The sequence below is a fragment of the Gopherus evgoodei genome, chromosome 2, assembly GCF_007399415.2.
Source record: "Gopherus evgoodei ecotype Sinaloan lineage chromosome 2, rGopEvg1_v1.p, whole genome shotgun sequence".
Taxonomy (NCBI): Eukaryota; Metazoa; Chordata; order Testudines; family Testudinidae; genus Gopherus; species Gopherus evgoodei.
Genome location: NC_044323.1, coordinates 247919714 through 247940199, shown reverse-complemented (window position 1 = coordinate 247940199; position 20486 = coordinate 247919714). Strand labels below are relative to the sequence as shown.

Here is a 20486-nt window from a genome sequence, read left to right as displayed (position 1 = left end):
ACAATATTTGAAACAGTGTATCCCTCTCAAATATGGTATTGAGGCCCTTTATTCATCTACTTGTGCCCTAGAGGATAAAGAGCATCTCACCCAGATCCTCCAGACAATCCTTCTAGCTGTACTCAACCTCTCATAAGCAGGGCTGGTGCAAGGATGTTTTGCGCCCTAGGCAAAACTTCCACCTTGCGCCTCCCCACTCCTGCCCAGACCTGCGGCAGCTCCCTGTCCCCTCTCTGCCCTGAGGTGCCTCCCCGCCCCCACGGCAGCTTGCCCCCCCGGGGAGTCGTGCAGCACCTCCCCACCCCAGATCCGCATCCTCCCCGAGCATGCTGCCCCCGCTCTAATTCTCCTCCCCTCCCAGGCTTGCGGCACCAATCAGCTGTTTGGCACCGCAAGCCTGGGAGGCAAGAGAATTAGAGCTGGGGGTGGCGTGCTCGGGGAGGACGCGGAGCAGAGGAGAGTTGGGGTGGGGACCCCGGTAGCAGCTCCCCTCCCCACCCTGAGGTGCTCCCTCCCCGCGGCAGTTCCCCAACCCCCCGACCCGGGGAGCCATGCAGCACCTCCCCACCCCAGCTCACCTCTGCTCTGCATCCTCCCTGAGCATGCCGCCCCTGCTCTAATTCTCCTCCCAGGCTTGTGGCGCCAAAAAGCTGATTGGCACTGCAAGCCTGGGAGGCAGGAGAAGTGGAGCAATGACCGCACGCTCGGGGAGGTACTGCTGTAAAAAAAAAAATTGGGGGCACTGCTTTTGGCACCCCCAAATCTTGGCACCCTAGGCAACCGCCTAGTTCACCTTAATGTACACCGGCCTTGCTCATAAGGCAAAATCTCCTCTCCGAACTGCAAAGGAGAGCCTGACTCTGATAGACTCTGTTCTGCACATTGAAGTTCATATCAGCTATCAGAATCTGAAAGGAGAATTTTATCCTTAGTTCTTATTGTCATACTCAGTGGTCTACAAATACTATATAATTTTCTCTCTCATCAAAGTCCTGCTTTTTCAGCTCCCCTTTCAGTTCTATTTAATGTTTCCCAGCTTCTTAAAAGAAGAAAGATTGAAAATATTTAAGCTAGTTGTAAATGTCTGGATCAATCACTGTGTTAATGATTGCTATGTAATCATGTCCCGCAATATAACTGTACCATATTTTTGCTTTGTTTACTGAATAGAAGGTTAATTACAAGATTATGAAGAAAATGATTTGGTGTAAAAAATTATTTCCCAAGAACCCTCCTGGTCCATCCTAAGCTAACACTCTTCACTCCATCCATATCTCATGACCAGTGATCCTAGTTTTCTGTGATAAAAAAAAACCCAAATTCTCAGGAAAAAAAGGATAAAAATCTTCATTTTTCTGTGATTAAAATTAAACACGAACTTTAGTTTCCCTAGCCATAATATATATATTGTAATCAGTTGAAAACAATGTTTTATTGATAAATTTACAGTTTTTAAGCAAGTTCAAAGCCTACTAGCGTTTAGCGCTTTTCATGTATTCTACGATTGTCTGTCTTTAAACGTAATTCACAGCCTTGCTGCGTACAGTACAGAATAGCACATTACCGTCAATGTGAAATTTGTCCTTGCCAAAATCAGTGACACAGTCTTTAGGGATGATTTTTGAAGTTGTTGGCATCTTTTCATAACTTGAATTGCTCACGTCTGAGGCTGAAGTAAAATTGAGATGCATTAAAACACAAATCCCTATATGCCATTTAGTAACCTTTATATGCCAGAAACAGTTTATAGGAGTATGTTTAGCTAGTAAATTTAAAGTGCATTCAAAAATTAACCACAAGAGGGGGAGGTTGCATTGAAGAAGTGACACTGTTACTTTCAGTAAAATTTAGCTAATATGTGGTTTTTTTTTCACAAAATGTAAAAACTAAAGATTCTCTGTAAAAGGTAAATTCCGCTATTCTCCATTGCAAAAGGATTTCTAGGATCCCTGCTCATAGCTAATTGCTCCCTCTGTATTCTTCTCCCACTTTCATATAGGTGAATTCTTTCCTGCTGTCCTTGACAGTCAGAACAAGCTCCCTATCCTTGTTTGGCAGGCATCTATCTGGTCTTCTGTAATACTTCATTATTAATATCAGTACTTTTTCTGTGAGGCCTCTCAGGGTTAATCCACCATTCAAAGAAATGTCTGTCCGATGCCACGCCACAAGCCTGCTGGACCTTTATGTGATGAATCCAACCCACCCTTTGTTCACAATGGCAGTTGTTTGTCTGTTTAGATTGGAAGCTCCTTGGGGCAGGGAAGATGTCTCTCCAATGATGTCTGCAAACGCCAAGTACACTGCTGGCCTCCATCAAATAGAAAAATAATAATTATGATAAATAATAAATAGAAACAATGAAACAGAAAGAGACCATCTCTGAGAGAAGTGAGAAAAAAAATTTTTTTAAATAAAAGAATCAGAGGACTGTCTTCTTGAGTAATCACTCTACTTTCAGATTAAGCTTTTTTTTTAGTAACTCACCATACAGGCTGAAACATTTAATAGAAAAGTATCATCTGCAAACATGTATATAAAAATAATATGAACAGATAAACATTTCAGTGCCAAGTCATTATTCTATTCCAACTGCAGAGGGTAAACAATCCTGCACAAATCAAGGCATCATTAAAAGCAGATTCTCTATTTCAGTCAAACAAAAATGCCAAACTAAAATAATGCCAGAGCACATTGGTTTTAAGTTTATATCTTTATTTGTACTAATATAAATTACAAGACATTAGAACTCACTCTCGTGTGGGACTGAGGAATGGAATAAAGTAACAGTATGATTGTGCTTTGTAGGAAGTATCTGCTATTACAGTCTACAAAGTCCCTCTCAATTCAAAATTAGCCCTATTTTGTAAATATGTGAGATTTCCCGTTATTCTATGAAATCTAATATATTTACTTCTTGGATTCCCTGTTTGGCTACATCTATAATCCTCAATACCACTCATTCCTCTTAAAAGCAAAGACATAAAATAAAACAGCAAGTGGTCCAGAATTTATCAATTGACTCTACCATGGATGGTTGTTCAGAGAGTAGCCTTAGAAAATGCATCCATTCGCACAATCTTGCATGTATGCTTTAATTAAATCTTGCAAAATCTGCTAGCTATCCTGCAACAATGTCCAAAGCTCCACAGATGGTGCCTATGGCTTGAATCATGTATCTGAATTTGTCAATTTTTATGCCTGGTTATAGAAAACAAATGCAAATTAGAAGTCCAGGAAATAAGCAACTAAGGGATATAGGTGCATTGAAATCTAGATACTTTGGGATTCCAATATAATACTTACCTAGAATTATTTTTTCTTGATGACAAAGAAAGGAATAATAAATTTTAGACAAAACTTCCAATCTATGGACCAGATCTATAACATGACTCACACAATAAAGGGAGCTGAATTCATGACAAATGGAAGAGCAAAGGGGAAAAGTGAGAGATTCTTTTCTTAGAAGCTGTTCCCAAAATATAATTCTTAGCGCTGACTGCTAGAGAGTCAGAGATAAGGGAAGTGATTAATCAGTGTCTTCAAGATGTGGCTGAAAATCTGGCTTCTGTATGGGAATCATCTTTCTGTCCTTAGTCTAACTTGTGTGTCTGGTGAAATTTCTCCTCTTGCTTTCAAAGGAGTTGTGGTTCACTGATGCTGAAGCAGCTATTAGAGGTGTGAAAATGAGACATATCTCATTTCAGTCTTTCCAAAGTTAACGTGGGTTTTAGATTCAGTACTTTCATGTACCTTAGTCCATGCCCATGAAATGTCAATGAACAAAGGTGGATGTTATTATTATAGGCCCCAATTCAGGAAAGCACATACGTACATGTCTAAGTCCATCCCAATTTAGGACAACATTTAAGTACATGCTTAAGTCCCATTGAAGTCCATGAATGCTGAGCATGTAGTTCAGTGTTATCTGCAAAAGGGAAAATTTCCTACATCAGGGAACTAGCCAAGAAGCCAGCCAATCTCCCTCCTCATACGTGATCTTCCTCAATCTCTTCATCTTCATTGGGCTCATCCTCAAAACAGGCCCTTGGATGCCCCCGTGAAGGCAGCTGAGGTCATATTTTCAAAGTCATTTCAATCCAGCCTCTATTTCTCTATGATTAGCACATAAAAATGGTTTTGTGTCTGTAAATTGTATTGAACATAAGAACAAACTAAACTGAAATGTTCAATTAGCAAGGTCTTCATGAATGAATCCATTCTGGCTTCTCCCCAGTTTTGGTACACATTTCGGGAGAATCAGAGGAGTTGTGACTGAGGAGCACTTGTTGGAATAAATTAAATTCATTTCCTATATATTTGGCCACTTTAAGAAAGAATATACAGGCTAAATAGACTATTCCTACAGATTCTGAAGATTAAATGCCTGCTGTACATAGGGCAATTACAATATAGTAAGCCTTCCAATATACTGAGGTCCAGGAAGTGATCAGCTCCAGTTCATGACCTTAAAACAAAATCAACCTGATGCAACAGAGAAAAGGTTGTGGGAAAAGAAAACCTCTGAAACTGAGAGCACCAGGCTGGACAAACCAGCATCTCTGACAGGAATTCACAAAGCCAGAGGAGGCTTTAGCACAAATGCAAGAGCTGAACACCTCAATCCTGCAGACTCCTAAATAGTCCATCTTGTACAGAAAAGGTAGAGCAGAAACTTGTAGACTGCTGTGGTGAGCTGAGAGGTAGCAGGTAGTACTGGACAAGTACAGAGATAAGGAAGAACTAGGGCCCCACACTCTCTCCATTAGTATTTGATTTCTAGCAATTATTCTGTGTTACTACAAATTACCTACAAATAGGTGTGTTCATTTACTACTACTAAGAAATTAAATTGCTAAATGCAAATAAACAATTATTTCTTTTTATATCTATAACTGAGATACATAAACTGTGGCAACACTGAGGGCCATGTCAAGACCCTGAGGCCTGTACATAATTTGCACATTTTTTTTTTTTAAAAGGACTCCTATCCCACTACATTCACTTGCCCTCATGAATCCCTCCACTTGCTGGAAGGTGCCGCACTGGCGCGTGGTCAGGTGCAGCAAGAGACTGCCCACTGCATTCCTGTTGTGTTATCAGTGGTGCTACAGGTGGGCAATGCAGGAAGGATGGTGGGTATAAACCTGCAGCTTAGTAGCTGTGTGAGTGTAAGGCAGCTGGCTCAGGCCCAGCCTTAGAGATGTGTCAAAATGTTAACTCTAGCAGAGCTGGCATTTGGAGTTCGCCTTCAAATAATCCCACCTTACCACAAACAGCACTGATTCCTGTCCAGCATCATTACCCTGTTAGGCACAAGGGTAGTCTGAGGTTTTGGGGGAGGCCTAGAGAGATGGTATTTCCAGACACACCTCAAAGTTAACAGACTTATTTTACACTAAAAGGGAGAGGGGGTCAATCTTCATCTCTCTCCTTGCCAATACATACACCCTGGTTCCTGCTGCTGAAGTGGAGACCAGCTCAGTAGTTTGCTCCTTTCATCTCTTTACAACATTTCAAAGCTATCTACACAAGGAAAAGGGCTGAAAACTTACTTTTTTAAATGACAATTGAGAAGAGGACCGGCAGTCTGGCCCTCTTAACAAGGGACTCATGCAAGATTCTGTGATCCCCTGCCAGCTCATCTGAGTTGATTTCTTGTAAGTCTGTGAGCAAGCAGTGTAACTTGGTGGCATAAAATGCGATTTCAAGATGGGAAGGCTCCATACCATTTTCAAATTCTGGTAACTGCAACACTCTGGGAAGACAAGTAGTCTTCATTTCTGGCATGATCTGGCTGATATGATCAGATTGTCAGAACTCCACCAGGCCAAAGTTGCCAGGAGAAAGGAATAGATGTAGTGATTTAAAATATTAAAAATTGCTGTATCTCTTATATGCAATGTTGTAGCCCTTGGTTTACTATGCATTAATTACAGGGCCTTCCATTATCTACCTCCAATGCTGGAGATTCTTCTTAAACTGACAGAGAACCAATGAATGCCTTCATTTGCTTCCAATTATTTGTATTGCATTAATTCCTAATAGCTCATCACATTCTTGTGTATTGGTATGCACAGTAGTAAGTTGTCTATCAGTGCAATATTTGCAAAAACAATAAATAGAACTACTACAAGTTTTGGTCAGACGCAAATAGATCTGGATGGGGTATCATCTTCAAATGGCAGACGTGATTTAGTGCTCGTGCTGTCCTCATGAATTGCTTGGATTCCAGAAGCTATTTTTGTGTTTAACTAATGGTGATTCTTAGATTACTGTTGCCATGTTCCAAATGAATAGATTTTGAACGAGCCCCAGCGAAAGAAGAACAATACTGACAGACTGCCTGGGTTTGTGCCCTCCGCCAACAAACCCTTCATACATACAATCAGATGTGTACACTAGATGCACTTTAATAGTTCATTACATCTGCAGAGATACTACAAGTTTCAGAGATTCCCGTATTTGAAACAGAGATCATCACTAGGATTGATAATCTCTCCACAGCTGGTATGAATTTAATCTGCCCAATGCACACACATATGTTCTTGTGTACATGCAGACACTGCACTGTGCAGTTGTAACACAAAACATACACATTGTTTTATTTTTTCAGTACCACACTAGTATAAAAAGAAAAATTGACCTCTAACATAGCAATGCTATAGTTAAGGTTGAAATAACACTCTTGTTCTAAACCTCATTTTCAACAGACCTTTCTGGAAGGAAATACTTTGGGGGGCTTTTTGTAGAAGTTTGAAACATTTAAGACAGTCTGCAATAGGAATCTCTATTGCTCGTCTCTAACACACAAACAGACACTGTACTTGGTGGATGAAACTGATATGGGCAATGTAATTAAAAGTTGGAGCAAATAATATTAATGGCAGAGTGGCCTGACTGAAATGGTATTTCTAGGTCTAGCTTGAGACAAGGCTTAAGCAGGCATTCATGAAATAATGTCCCAGAACAGTGCACACACCACACAGAGATTTCCCTCTAAATACTATAGATATATATTTTGGTTCCCACCGTAGTTTGATGCAATGGATTAGCTTTTGGGGATTATCTCACAGATAGCACACAATTTCCAGTCTTCTCACTGCCAAAAAAACTTTCAAAATTGCTTCTACGAATCTTTCTGACTACATGGTAGTAGGCACCAGCAAAAAGGATCCCCTCCTCCCACCCCACCTCCACCCCCTAACAAAAAGTCATACGACTTCCGTGACCATTACAACAAACATATAGCTTAAAATGTGAAAAGGAAACATGAAATTTTTGCAGACATCATATCAATCTTTCCATGCAAAATTATAACCAAAAAACAATATTAGAAATGTCATAGGATTGCTTCCATTTCACAGATGTTTCAGGGACTTGAAAACAGATGCATACCAATGAAACAACATTTTATTGCCAGTATTTCACCTAATTCAAGTAGCACCAGGGGGCAGAGTTTGCTGCAAAAAAAACTTAAAGCAACAATTTTCAGAATCTGCCTCATAATCTGGCAAACTAACATAGGATTTGTCATTCTGGATATTTCCATTTGTCCTTCAAGAACTGGTATCCTGCCTCCAGCTGTGGCCAATGCCCGAGGCTTCCGAAGACCATTAAAACACCTGTGACCTGAGTAATTATCTGGCACTGTATATAAGGGACTATATCCTTCTTGGCACATGCAGCAATCTGCTTACACATTAAAGCTTCCATAACTACAAGTGTTATCCTTACTCATAAAAGTAATTATTTATATAAACTCCTTTAGCACTGAGTTTCATATAAATTGTAGATATTCCGTTGGCCAAATTATGCTCAACTTACCACAAGTTACCTCTCACTGAAGACTCATGAAGAAGTGCAAATAATATTTGGCCTCGTGTGAGTCAGTATTTCCTTTTACTTGTTATAAAGTTAACACCCATTAATTCTATAGAAAGATGCCATACGGTTATATCAAGGGACACTGAAAAGGAAGATTAACCTATGCATTCTAATGTGCATGCTTTAATGTCACATCAGAGTAGTTACTTGCAATGAATGAAATAAACATACGTATTAACTCCTATGCCATGTGTTCCATATTAGGTTGTTTTCTTATATATGAAACCTGCTGTAGCACTTAAATATGTTTAGGTTAGATTCAATAAATTCCATGAAATAGATAAGAGGTGCACAATAACATTAGATATATCATGTTGCTGTTTGCTAGAAAATAAATGGAATACCATGTGGCCAGTAAAAGATCTAGTCAGACAAATGAATGAAAGCTTACCATTTTTTACATGATTTATTTTTCTTGCTTCAAAATTCTGGCTGTCCAGTGAGGGACATACCAACAGAACAGGGAACCATTGGTGGTTCAATAGTCTCTATGTGTCTCACTAAATAAAAAATGAAGAGATTCAATAACTTGCTGAGCTCTTGCAGTTAAATGCCCAGATAATAAGGGTCTAATGCTGCTGTCCTCACACAAGCAAATCTCCCTAGTGAAGTCAATAGGTTGCTTTTCAGAAGAGGTGCAGGATTTGACTCTGTACATATTTTCATTGCAGCTTGATTTATTATTCATAGACACATTTTATTTTTTTAAGAGGATGCCTCTCTATCCCCACAGCATTGGATTCAACACTGAAATATGCTAAATTCCCTTAACTCCCACTGAAGTCCAGCCTAGAGAGTCAGTGAAAGGTGAGGATATGCAGCCCTTTGCAGGGGCATTTGTGCTTTGCAGGATCAGAGGTAGTGTCAGATGCTTTAACAGGGCCTGATCCTGCTTCAGTGAAAGTTAACTTCCATTGACAGTAATGGGGCAGGAGCATGTGCCCCATTATAGAAGGGGATCTACAGTTTCTGCCATCTTGTCATTCTAGAGTTGCTCTAAATGAAGGATCATCTGACGTCACCTATGTATTTTGATCAGAACACTACAAATAATAATAAAGTTGTAATTTTGATGAGATTTTTGTGGCAATTTTCTCACAAAAAATATTTTGTGTTTTTTTTTTAACCATACAAACAGGGGCCACTCTACTTAGTACTATGCTATTTTAAACTAATTTTGATGTCCCAGCCGCACAAGAACATATGCACATGTCTAATTTTATGCATGTGAATGTCCTGTCAAAGTCAATAGGTGTACTCTACAGATATAATTAAACACATACATACAGTAATTGTTTGCAGGATCAAGGTCTTAACCATTAAGACCTTGTCCACACTGTTCTGAGTAGCATGGGTCTGGTTCTTGCTGTTTTCGATGGGTTTTTTTTGCCAAGATGTCATGTTTCTTAAATCATAGTTGCTGGAAAGTGCTGGGTTCCCTGGACAGAAGAAATAGGCCCAAATGTTGAGGTATTAATTTCTGTGGAGGGAAATCTAAGCTTGTGTTCTAGAAAGCTCCCTAGGAATAGTGTTCTTATCTTTTTGTGCCCCCTACCTTTTTCAAAGATTGCCTTTAAACACCTGATGTCTTGTCTGCATTAAAAGAGAGAACCATTTTTCATAAATGCTATTTTTTCTATTATTTTTCTTCTTGCCCTATTGCTGGCTATTTTTCCTAGTGGAATTGTACGTGGCTTTCATTTGCTCCATAAATTATCATTAGTATCAGGTTTATAGAACAATGGAAAAAATCCTGCAGATCTGACCCAGTCCTCATTTAAGTTGCCATAGATTCTATACTTTGGAAGAAGTTTCAAAACTGAATGCACTTTCACTATTTATTTTGCTTGTACTCTTTGTATTTCTTGGGTTTATTTGTAGCCAGTTTCATCTCAATTGCTTTTCCTGATCTTCATGTAATAGTACAATACTGCAATGTTTGGACAGTGAATACTGCAGGATAACATGTGAAAACACAAAACAGCCTCTTAAAAAAATATGTTTAAAGTATATTGTTTAAATTATGTAATTTTTACAAAATTATTATTTCAATCAATATTAAGTTTTGTAAAATGTTTAATGTAGGGTAAAGTATATGGCACTGTTCCTTTAATTCAAAACCTCGTTACTCACATCACTGTTGTCATTATTATAAATAGCCTTTGGCTTAGATTGTGATTAAACTGTGCACCTACTCAGGGCTTCACAGAGAATAAGAACTCCCCTTGTACTCCTGTGCAAGTTAAATGGACCATAGGTGCACATGTGCAGGGGTAAGAAGAAACTGTGTCTGCTACTTTCCTCTCCCTGGAGCAGGCGGGTGAAAAGCACAAGGAAAGAGAAGAACTTTGGTTCTGTCTCCTTGACATAGGGCTAACATAGGCTGTGTTGGGATAGTGTCATTAAATGCTTGTATAGGCCAGGAGAAAAATTACTACCCTCTTCCCAGAGCAACATGGAAGCAGGAGGGAAATGTGCCTTTCAGGCAGTTCTTTCCCCTGTCATTGGTTCCTGGTGCATCACTTACACATGCTTGTGGCAGATCCACACTCTAGACCTGTCGTTATCTGTGTTCCAAGGTGGTGCATCGTCTGCAAAAAAGCTTCATTTGTCATTACTTTTGTAGATCCTTTGCCATAGATTTTCCTAAGGAACATGGTGGTGTGAATAACCTATCAGAAAGTATCCTCATTGTTTGTTATCCAGCATTTGTATGTGGACTTTAGCTACCTAAAAATCACCACAAATACACAAACAGGAAAACTGATAAAATTAAAAGCAACATTTATTACCAGTCACTGTCTTTAAACAATTCTTTAACAACATCTCCACAATTACTGTGGCTTTGATTTAAATCAAATACAGTTTGTAGACCTTTTGGCTGCAGGTCAGTATTGCCAATCTCAAGAGTTAAAAAAATCAAATGAGATCCCCCAAAATCATGAGGTTGGCTTAAAAATCATTAGTTTCTTTTAAAATAATAAAGGGGGGGAGATTATTCGCTTTCTGGTTTCTGAGACTTAGTGTGCACTTGTTTCAAATTTTAAAGGTTTTTTCTGTAGCCATAAGGGGCTAGAAATTTACTTTTTTTTTAAAAATCCCAGCAACTAGGTAGTCGGAGGAGGTTAATATGAACACCAAATATCACAAGCTCCTTGATAAAATCTCAAGGGTTGACAACACTGCTAGAGTTAGAGTTAAGTTTTGAAGTTCACTGAGAGGGTGTAGAAGGGCGTGAACCAATGGGGGAATATGAACCAGTTGTTTTGGATTTCAACAGACAACCAGTTGTCCTGTCAGTCATGAATGGCCCATGCACTAAATGGGTGTTCTAGGATTACTTCGAAGGTTGGCAGATGAGACACGGAAAGATCATACCTCTGAAAATTGGCTGCTCCACTAAGGAGATCTTTTACTGAGTCTCTGCCATGCTCACCTAGCACAGAAAGAATGTTTTTCATAGCCAGAAAATTGTCGTTAATTATCCGAAATAGTAAAAGATACCTTACCATGCTTTTCCAGGTTGTATTTCCCCCGTACCTGTCAATTAGGGTAAGATTTATATTTCTTTTGCTCTTACTCCTAATAATTTTTTTCTTTATCTATTAAAGAATTACAAATAATTTCACACCAAATCTCTTCTGTTCTTAATTATTTCATTCTTACTATCTTATATTCTTATCCTGATGTCCTGTTGGAGCAGAGGAACAATTTCATTGATACATACATAGAAAGTGATAGATCAAAATGGGTTCAGAACTCCCTATGGGAGAATACTATACAATTGGCTGTCTGCTTTTTTCAACGGCCTAGCAGTTATTAGCGAAGCTCTTGTTTTCAGCCTTTGGTTACAGTGGCTTTGCTACTGCCACTGCTACAGGTTGGGGACCAACTGGCTAAATGGCAGTTTTGCAGAGAAGAATCTGGATATGAGTCAACAGTATGCCTTGTTGCCAAGAAGGCTAACGGCTTATTGGGCTGCATTAGTAGGAGCATAGCCAGCAGATCAAGGGAAGTGATTATTCCTCTCTATTCAGCACTGGTGAGGGCCACATCTGGAGTACTATGTCCAGTTTTGGGCCCCACACTACAGAAAGGATGTGGACAAATTGGAGAGTGTCCAGTGGAGGGCATGAAAATTATTAGGTGGCTGGGGCACATGACTTATGAGGAAAAGGCTGAGGGAACAGGGCTTATTTAGGCTGCAGATGAGAAGAGTGAGGGGGATTTGATCGCAGCCTTCAACTACCTGAACAGAGGGTCCAGGAGGATGGAGCTTGGCTGTTCTCAGTGGTGGCAGAAGACAGAACAAGGAGCAATGGTCTCAAGTTGCAGTGGTGGAGGTCTAGGTGGATATTAGGAAAAATTATTTCACTAGGAGGGTGCTGAAGCACTGGAATGGGTTACTTACGGACAGAGCTGTCCTTGGGTACGGTGAATAGGGGCAACCACTCTTGGCCCCATTGGCCAGCACAGTTGGTCCCAGAAAAGATTAATGCGTCACTTCAACCCTGGGCCCCGCATCCCCTTGGGATGGCCCTGCCTAGGGAAATGGTGGAATCTCCATTTTCAGAGGTTTTAAGGTCTGGCTTGACAAAGCCCTGGCTGTGATGATTTAGTTGGAGTTGGTCCTACTTTGAGCCAGAGGTTGGTCTAAATGACCTCCTGAGGTCTCTTCCAACCCTAATCTTCTATGATTCTACAGAGCTCTCCATATACCTAATTCTCATTGGCATACAGGTGATAGGGACCAGAGGAAGAGTGAGTGTGAAATGGAAGTCATTGCCCCCTGAATCTGACTGACTGTGGTATACAGTTTTCAAGATCATATGCTATAGCTATCGTGCAATTGAATTTTTTTAATTTTTTCCATTATTCTCAAAATATATTGATTTTCACATTAGAATATACAACATAGTCAATCTTGGAATCAATGTGACAAGTTCCTGCAGGCTATGAAATGAAAATAACACAGCAATATCTTACGTGCCTGACCTCAGCTGTGGACATCTGCATGATTCTGATATCAGCAGTTTACTACCAAGAACGGTTTGCAGCAGTAACAGAAAAATGTAAACAGGTTCATATTTTGCAACTCAGATGACAAGGCAATGCTTAAACATGTTATGTTGAACCTTATTTTATGTAGCAATAGTTACCTTGATTTTCCATGCTTAATAAAAGCTGGCAAAAAAACTGCACAACTATTTAATTATATTGTGGTATTATGGAATTCTAGTTTTTAATACATGAAATTCTACTGCTAAGCATTTAAGAGCCAGATCCTGCAAATTTATTTAGCAAAATTCAACTGCTTAGCCTGAGTAAGGAAGCAGGATCAGGCCCAAACATTTAATTATTGAAAAAAGAGTGTCACTCTTACTGGATCTGAAACCACTTGATAAATGATGGATTGACACTATAGGCCCCTATTCAGGAAAGCACTTAAAATCCATCCTGATTCAAGCCAACATTTGATTAAGTGCTGTCCTGAATAGGGATATGATGCTGAATGGTGACCATAATGACTAGATTAAAGCTTCAGAGAAATATCTCGGTTGTCATTAACAAACATTTATGGCACAGATTTTCTTTCAGAAAATCCCTGCAAAAGTGGCTCTAGGGAAGGATACCTCTGGACTGAATAATTATTAAGAAGAAGATGTTGTGAATAATATTAAGCCAGTATTTAACATTATAATTAACACATCAAAATATTGAACTGCTTGTATTATTTATTTCACATAACCCAAAAGTACCAAGACCAACATTTTAAAACTGAATGCCTGAAGTTGGTTTCCTAATCCATATTTAGGCACCTGAAAAGTGGCCTGGATTTACAAAAGTGAGCAGCACCCCGCTGCTCCCACTGAATTCAATGCAGAGTTTGGCTGGGAGGTTTAATGTGGCAGACATCTTTAGCCAACATTTTTACAAATAAAAAGGTCTGGCTTTTAAATCTTATCTGACTCTTACAGTACATAAGCTTAACATATTCACTGAATCAAAACGGTAAGGGTAGAATAGACTGAAAACCTCTTTTCTCTCTCTTCCAACCTCTCTCTCTCTCTCTTTTAACCATTTCTCAATGTCATGCGATCAGGTGACTCACTAAAATCTGATTATAAAGTATTACAAAATCTCTTACTTGATGATGTATATAAACTCCCTAGTGTAAGGCAGAAATTCGGTGGTGAAGTAAAGTGCAGACCTCATCCCAGAATTAGCTACTACAGGCACCACCAATTTCTTTTGAAGACAAGATCCTGCAGTTAGAAGAACATGGCAAGTCTGAATTGGAGTTATCAAGGCAACAATGGTAAGAATAACTTGCCTTAGCAGCAAACTAATTAACTGACCAGGATGGGATCTTCTTTTCTTTTTGATAAAAGGTGACTTAAATCAGTGATCAACCATATAGAATGATATATTTCTTGCTATTTAAAGAGGTTCTTATCTATTATTTTTATAGCTATACAAGAAGAAAACACTACAATTCATATTAAAATATAAAACCTAAGTAGCAATTAAGAATGAAATGAGACATAAATTTATGTCTGTCTAGGACCCGACCAGTGGCACAAATTATACCCTATTGCCAATGGAAACCATCAGTCCCCTATTAACATTAAAACCAAGGAAGTCAAAAAAGATCCATCTCTGGGGCATCTCAGATCACCTGGAATTCGAGCACCTGCAAAGAGATTGTCAATGTTGGACCACTCCTTCCATGTGAACTTTGAGGACAAGGATAACCGATCAGGTTAGTGAGCAGAGTTTTTTGTTTGATTTAAACATTCTTTTTTTCTGACCCTTGACTAGAAACAAAGGCAAATGGACTTTCAGCAGCATAAATACCAATTCAAATGTGCTCACTGATTTAGCATGCTATATCATGTGATGATATAACTTTACACTCCGTGCAAGATCTGAAATACGTCATTTAAAAATTAGGATTTGTTGGCACGTGTTCCATTGTTACAAGCAAATATAAGATTGGCCATATTTACTGACATTTCCAGATAGTAAAATTCCACAATCATGACTGTTTTTCTTGTGGGTTTCCTACCAACAATTCTCTACTCAGATATGAGTTATGGATTTAGCTTTGCTTTAAAAAGAGAGGGTGAGGCACTGTTTGCTTGTTCTGATTTGCAAATACTACCACCATCCCCTGCATGACTCTTCAGACAAGTAATTCTTAGTGTGACAGTTAAGCAAATGCAGACCCTATCTGCCAGTAGGAGTGAATACACCTTTCAGTGTCAGAAATTTGTGTATCATTGATGGTGACCTACAACATCACTAACAAGAACATCTAAACTTAGCTGTAAAATATTATGGGAAACTAATATAATACATTCAGAATATTTTGTACATATTACTTGTTTTTCTTCTTGCACAGAAAGGCAATTTTAAGATCTAGTATTGTGAACTCTAGTGGTAGATTCTCTTCTACCTTCAGGAAGGGAATTAACTCAGTGATCTAACGGATAGTTTCCATCTGTCACTCTTGGAATCCTTATCCTGTATCTAATAAACTGCTACTACTGGTATGTTTCCCTGTCTTTTGTTTCCTCATTTAAGTAATTAATAGTCTCGGTTCACGTGAGTTGACATAAATTTTAGGGCTGAATTTGACAGGGAATGCTGATTTACTGTAACTAAGACATAATATGTACATATCAGATTTTATTTCTAAGAGCTTGTATTAATATATGCACAATCTTATTTTTTTAATTTACAAATGAAAATTACATGTTAAAATAGACTAATATAGATCTAATATTTTAATTGTCTACATGTAGGTAGGGAAGTTTGGGGATGTTATGATACCTGTGCTGGTCTCCAGACTTGATTGTAATAATTATTTCATTTCTGTGCAGTGGTGACTGGTGGACCTCTGACTGGAAACTACAGGCTGCATCAGTTTCACTTTCACTGGGGCCAGACTGACGATCATGGCTCTGAGCACACTGTGGACGGAGAAAAATATGCCTCAGAGGTAGTCAATGAAACATACTCCTATATTTTACAGGAAAAGCCTGTAGCTCTGCAGTCTACAGTATAAGGTCCCAAGTCTTTAGTTAAAAGCACATCAACAAACTGCAAAGTGAAGTCAGTGGTGCTCCATGATGGAGCAGTAGTTCATGTGCACACTGTCAGTTGCAGGATCAAGCCCTAAGAACATAGCTTTGGTTTGTCTCTAATGTTGTTGGCCTTAGTAACTGTTTTTCTGTCAACTGCTTTTTAGTTTCACCTGGTTCACTGGAATTCAGACAAATATTCAAGTTTTGCTGAGGCTTCAGATAAGCCTGATGGTTTGTCAATCATTGCTGTTTTTCTGAAGGTCAGTTACACAACATAGTGAAACCCCCTTTTTACCTCTTTTGTTTCCCCTTTTAAAAACTGTTTTATTATTATCCTATCCACAAACCAGAATCCATTCAGTAAAGGAGCCTAGACAAAGCAATATTATCTGTATTCAGAGATGCACATCTCTGTTGACTTGTCTTAGATTTCAGTAGTCTGATTATTTTTTCAACCTCAAATAGTGAAATGGTTGTCATTATTAAACTATTTTTATCATACTACCTCTGTAGGATACAAAACAATTTTATATTGCTGAATTTTTGAATGGATTGTCTCTGGTTTTATATGTCAGAATGTTTGGCCTACTCCCAATTAATTACTATTGTTTTACTTTAGTTATAAATATCTGGCAATAGTTTTTGTTTGTAAAGTTACACAAGACACATCTAAATTATTGCAGTATAGTTGTTGTTGTTTTCCAAACTGTTCTCTTCCACAGCATGGGAAGACATTGTTGTATTGAAGTGCGTGGCTCAAACTGAACTGAACTAATTCACACAGTTAATCTAAAAAATAACTGAGCCAAAGTTGTATTTAGCTTATATGGGAGGGGGCATCAGAAAACCAAGGTTCTGTTCCCAGCTCTACCACTGACTTTTTATGTCACCTTGAAAAAAAAATCTCTTAATTATGCCCTGCCTTGTTTTCTTGTCTGTGAAAAAGGATACAATCCTACATAGTAGAGCTAACAGGATTTACTCTGGTCAAATTCTTGCCCTTTTGTGTTTCCTTTCCGCACAGACTTTTATTGACATGAACTTTCATGTTAAAATAACTTTCAAAGTCACAAGTGCAAGTATTACTGGAAAACAAGCATTAAACTCAACATGCATAGGCATCTATGCCTGAAGTGCAGAAGCAATACCATGTGACTTATCTGGCCACTCTCAACCAATTAACACAGCTTAAATACTGAATACCCAATAAAGAACAGTTCACCAAAAAAACCCACAAAAACAAAAAAACCACAACTAGTAAAAACATTTTATTGGATACTTTCAAAGAAAGAATAAATTTGAGTAATCACAACAACAAGAGGTTATGCTGGTCAGATAAATTATTAATTACAGTCTAGAGTCTAACACTGTTACTCATGTTGAGTAATAGCTTATTCTACCAAGTAGCTCCAACCATTTCAGTGGCACGCTTGGGGAGGTAAAGCATTACTTACGCACACAAATAAAAGTGTCAATCTGATTTTATAAATGATTTGCTTAGCTCTAAATCTTAGCTAATTATAGTGGGGTTGTGAGGCCAAACTAATTCATACTTCTAAACCATATTCAGATCTTGGAGTAGAAGGTTCAGTGTTAATATAATTAATAGTCATATGTTTATGATTCAACAGTTTTCTGACTATGTTTATATCTGCAGGTTGGTCCCCCCAATGAACATGTGCAGGACATTGTGAAGGCAGTCGGTTCGATAAAGACTAAGGTAAACGTCACTGCCTGGTCACAGCACTTTAGAGCAGGGTATTGATTTAGAATCTAGTGAGTTCACTCTTGAAATTCTCAGTTGTGCTCCTTACCTTATGCCAGTTTGAAATGTGATGAGATGCACTGCATTGCTGTTCCATCTGTATACTTGTTATAGAAATCCAGGGTTCAAGCTGCTCATGTAGGGGCAATATTGAACATCCAGCTTAAATTGCCTTTCTGAGTCTAGAAGTAGCTATACATGTATGACCTTATAAAAGTGCAAACAGATAATTTATAGTCTTAATGCTAAGTACTTAAGCTGCCAAGGGCCTCCTGTAAAACGATAAGAGCTCTCAATTCCCATTAATTTATTTTAAGTATCTATCCACCCATCTACAGTTTATCTTTAGCACTTTTCACCTATATGCAACTACTGACTGGACTTAGTTTTGCCTCATCTCTACAGCCTATCACATATAATATATATAATGTGCTGTCCAAATGTTCAAGTAAAACAGGTTATGAATTTCATGTTATGTATTTAAGATATAGGATGTCTTTCCCACACAGTATTTACAAAGGGCTATGGGTTTGATCCTGGGAGGAATACAGCAGTCACGTCCCAAGCAAAGCACTTAAGCATACAAGCAGTCCTGTTAAATTCAACAAGAATATTCATGCTTAAATATGTGCTTAAAGTGCTGGATCAGGATCACAGTGTTCAGCGCCTTGCAGGTTTGAGCCCATAGGAGAACACCTGTATTTTAAAATGAACCTTATTTCATTCCAGTGCATAATATTGCCACTCTATTCTCATCTTTATATAAACAATATCTGACTGATGTATACTCTCACTGTCAGTCTTATTAAATGAAACACATTTTCCACAGGGTAAAAAAGCTCCATTTACTAATTTTGACCCATCAACTTTACTTCCTGGATCCTTGGATTATTGGACCTATTCTGGCTCTTTGACTCATCCTCCCCTTTTTGAGAGCGTCACCTGGATTATCTAAGGAGCCCATTACTATCAGTTCAGAGCAGGTATAGTACCACAAAAAACCCAAGACTTTTCTTCACAGAGAAACTGGAGAATCATATAATCTGTTGTGCACTATGATTTATTGATTTTATGTTTGTTTTTATTTTTCTCATTTTCAACATATAAGACAAGAAAAAACTTTATAAGATATTTTTTAATAATTTTATGCCATTAAATTGTTGCCACCTATCATTGCATGTCAGTATGCTCCATGTCAGTATGAATGAAGTCCTTTCTGTGTAAGTTTCACATATGATTTTGTAAAGAGCTTTTGGATCTTTTGAAATAAAAAGCACTGTGGGATCATTTATTAATAATCCCTTAATAAATAGTAAGGGATCTTGACACTTAGGCCCTTTTAGTGTACACTTGATAGAAGCTTGGTACAAACCATTTTGGCTAAAAAGCAGTTTTGTAAACCAAATTTGAACTCACAGAGAGTTGTCTTCTTTATCAAACTGATTTATTACACAGATGCATCAATGTCATCACTGAATATTTGATAGATTTTTGTACTTGCCAGTGACAAAGGTGATAAAATGCAATAAGTGGTCAGATCATTCAAATAATCATTTAAAAGTATAGCTCCTGATTCATCACTGCGTTACTCCAATTCAATGCTGTCACAAGTTCACTGATAGCAGCGGACTCTTTATTTCCATTTGTCGAGGATTGTTTTAATGATGAGATTTTGGATTAAGCGCATGAACAAAAACTACTAACTATAGAACCAGCCTAAGAAAGATTGCTTCTGCTTTTTAATATATGGTATTTAAGTTGGACACTAACTGTGTCCCTTTTCTCCTCATTTAGCTGGCCCAATTCCGCAGCCTCACATTGACCAATCATCGACTTCCCCAGCCATTGAAGGGCAGACGAGTGAGAACCTAATTCTAGGTAATTAAGAATTAGTCAGAAGTGAAAATATTTTCTCAAAACCAATATATCTAAGCAAAAGACCATGTAACAATTCACACAAATTATTTTAAAAAGTGAATGTCTGGTTAAGATACAATGCTCATATCCTGCCATATGCTATTGCTATTGATTGTAATGTATTTACTGAAATGAATCTATGTTTCTTGTGCATTGTGAAGCAAATGAATTTTAATGTGTGGCTTTTACCTTAAGTATTTTAAAATATTTTTAGGAATAATCTTCACATTTTTACTAAATTTATTAACTAACTAGATATCATGATTATAAATAGGACAAATAAATCCTTTGAATAAAATAATAAATAAGTCAGTGTTCATTCTTAGCTAACTAATCAAAGATTTCATTTAACTGTAGTAAATATTTGTTAATTTTTGCAAAGGAATCACTCTGTTAATACTAACTTTAGCTGTTATCAGTCTTTGCACAATAAAAAAATATAATTTGTCCTTTTTGCCTGGTAGATACTTTATTTTATTAATTGATATTATAAAAGTATTTTGAAACTGAACAGTACTGTAAAAGTGCTAATATTGCTATTTTCAAGGGAAAATATGTCATTTGTTTATTTCATTGACTTTCACTTGTCTTATTAGCACAACACTGAAACAGAAAGGTAGTCAGTGAGATAAAGTGCTCTCCTTCATACTGTAAATATCTAAGTTTTAGATTTAAGTCACATGCTTTGCAGGCTAGTTGAGACTAAATTCATCACAAGGCCAGATTTTTGCTACTTTTACTCAAGTACTTTTCCCTGCAAAATGCCCCAGTGAAGTCAGTAAAACTATGACATTAAGATACTGCTCCGCAATAGGAATGGTAGCAAC

General features: G+C 38.0%; 2 protein-coding genes across 9 annotated transcripts in view; one reads left to right on the top strand and one right to left on the bottom strand.

The window, feature by feature from the left end:
- LOC115646922 (carbonic anhydrase 3-like) overlaps window positions 1-18565 on the bottom strand; it is a 98981-nt gene extending 80416 nt beyond the window's left edge. Inside the window, exons 1-3 of one of the 8 annotated variants that reach the window (XM_030553385.1) lie at window positions 17792-18565; window positions 2207-2306; window positions 1565-1669 (exon numbers count right to left, since the gene is read on the bottom strand). In XM_030553385.1, coding sequence (XP_030409245.1) covers window positions 1565-1637 — 73 coding nt within the window. In that variant the 5' untranslated portion in view covers window positions 1638-1669; window positions 2207-2306; window positions 17792-18565. Of the gene's footprint in view, window positions 1-1564; window positions 1670-2206; window positions 2312-10414; window positions 11373-15723; window positions 15813-17791 lie in introns of those variants that run through there. The other 7 variants (XM_030553384.1, XM_030553386.1, XM_030553381.1 and 4 more) reach the window with 7 other exon arrangements.
- LOC115646926 (carbonic anhydrase 1-like) lies at window positions 13919-20113 on the top strand. Its single transcript, XM_030553391.1, is given in 10 exon segments — window positions 13919-14206; window positions 14453-14554; window positions 14557-14606; window positions 14608-14650; window positions 15774-15892; window positions 16142-16237; window positions 17635-17697; window positions 18572-18693; window positions 18695-18725; window positions 19537-20113. Coding segments are annotated over 10 exon segments (741 nt in total). The 5' UTR covers window positions 13919-14169; the 3' UTR covers window positions 19615-20113.
- The last annotated feature ends 373 nt before the right edge of the window (window positions 20114-20486 follow it).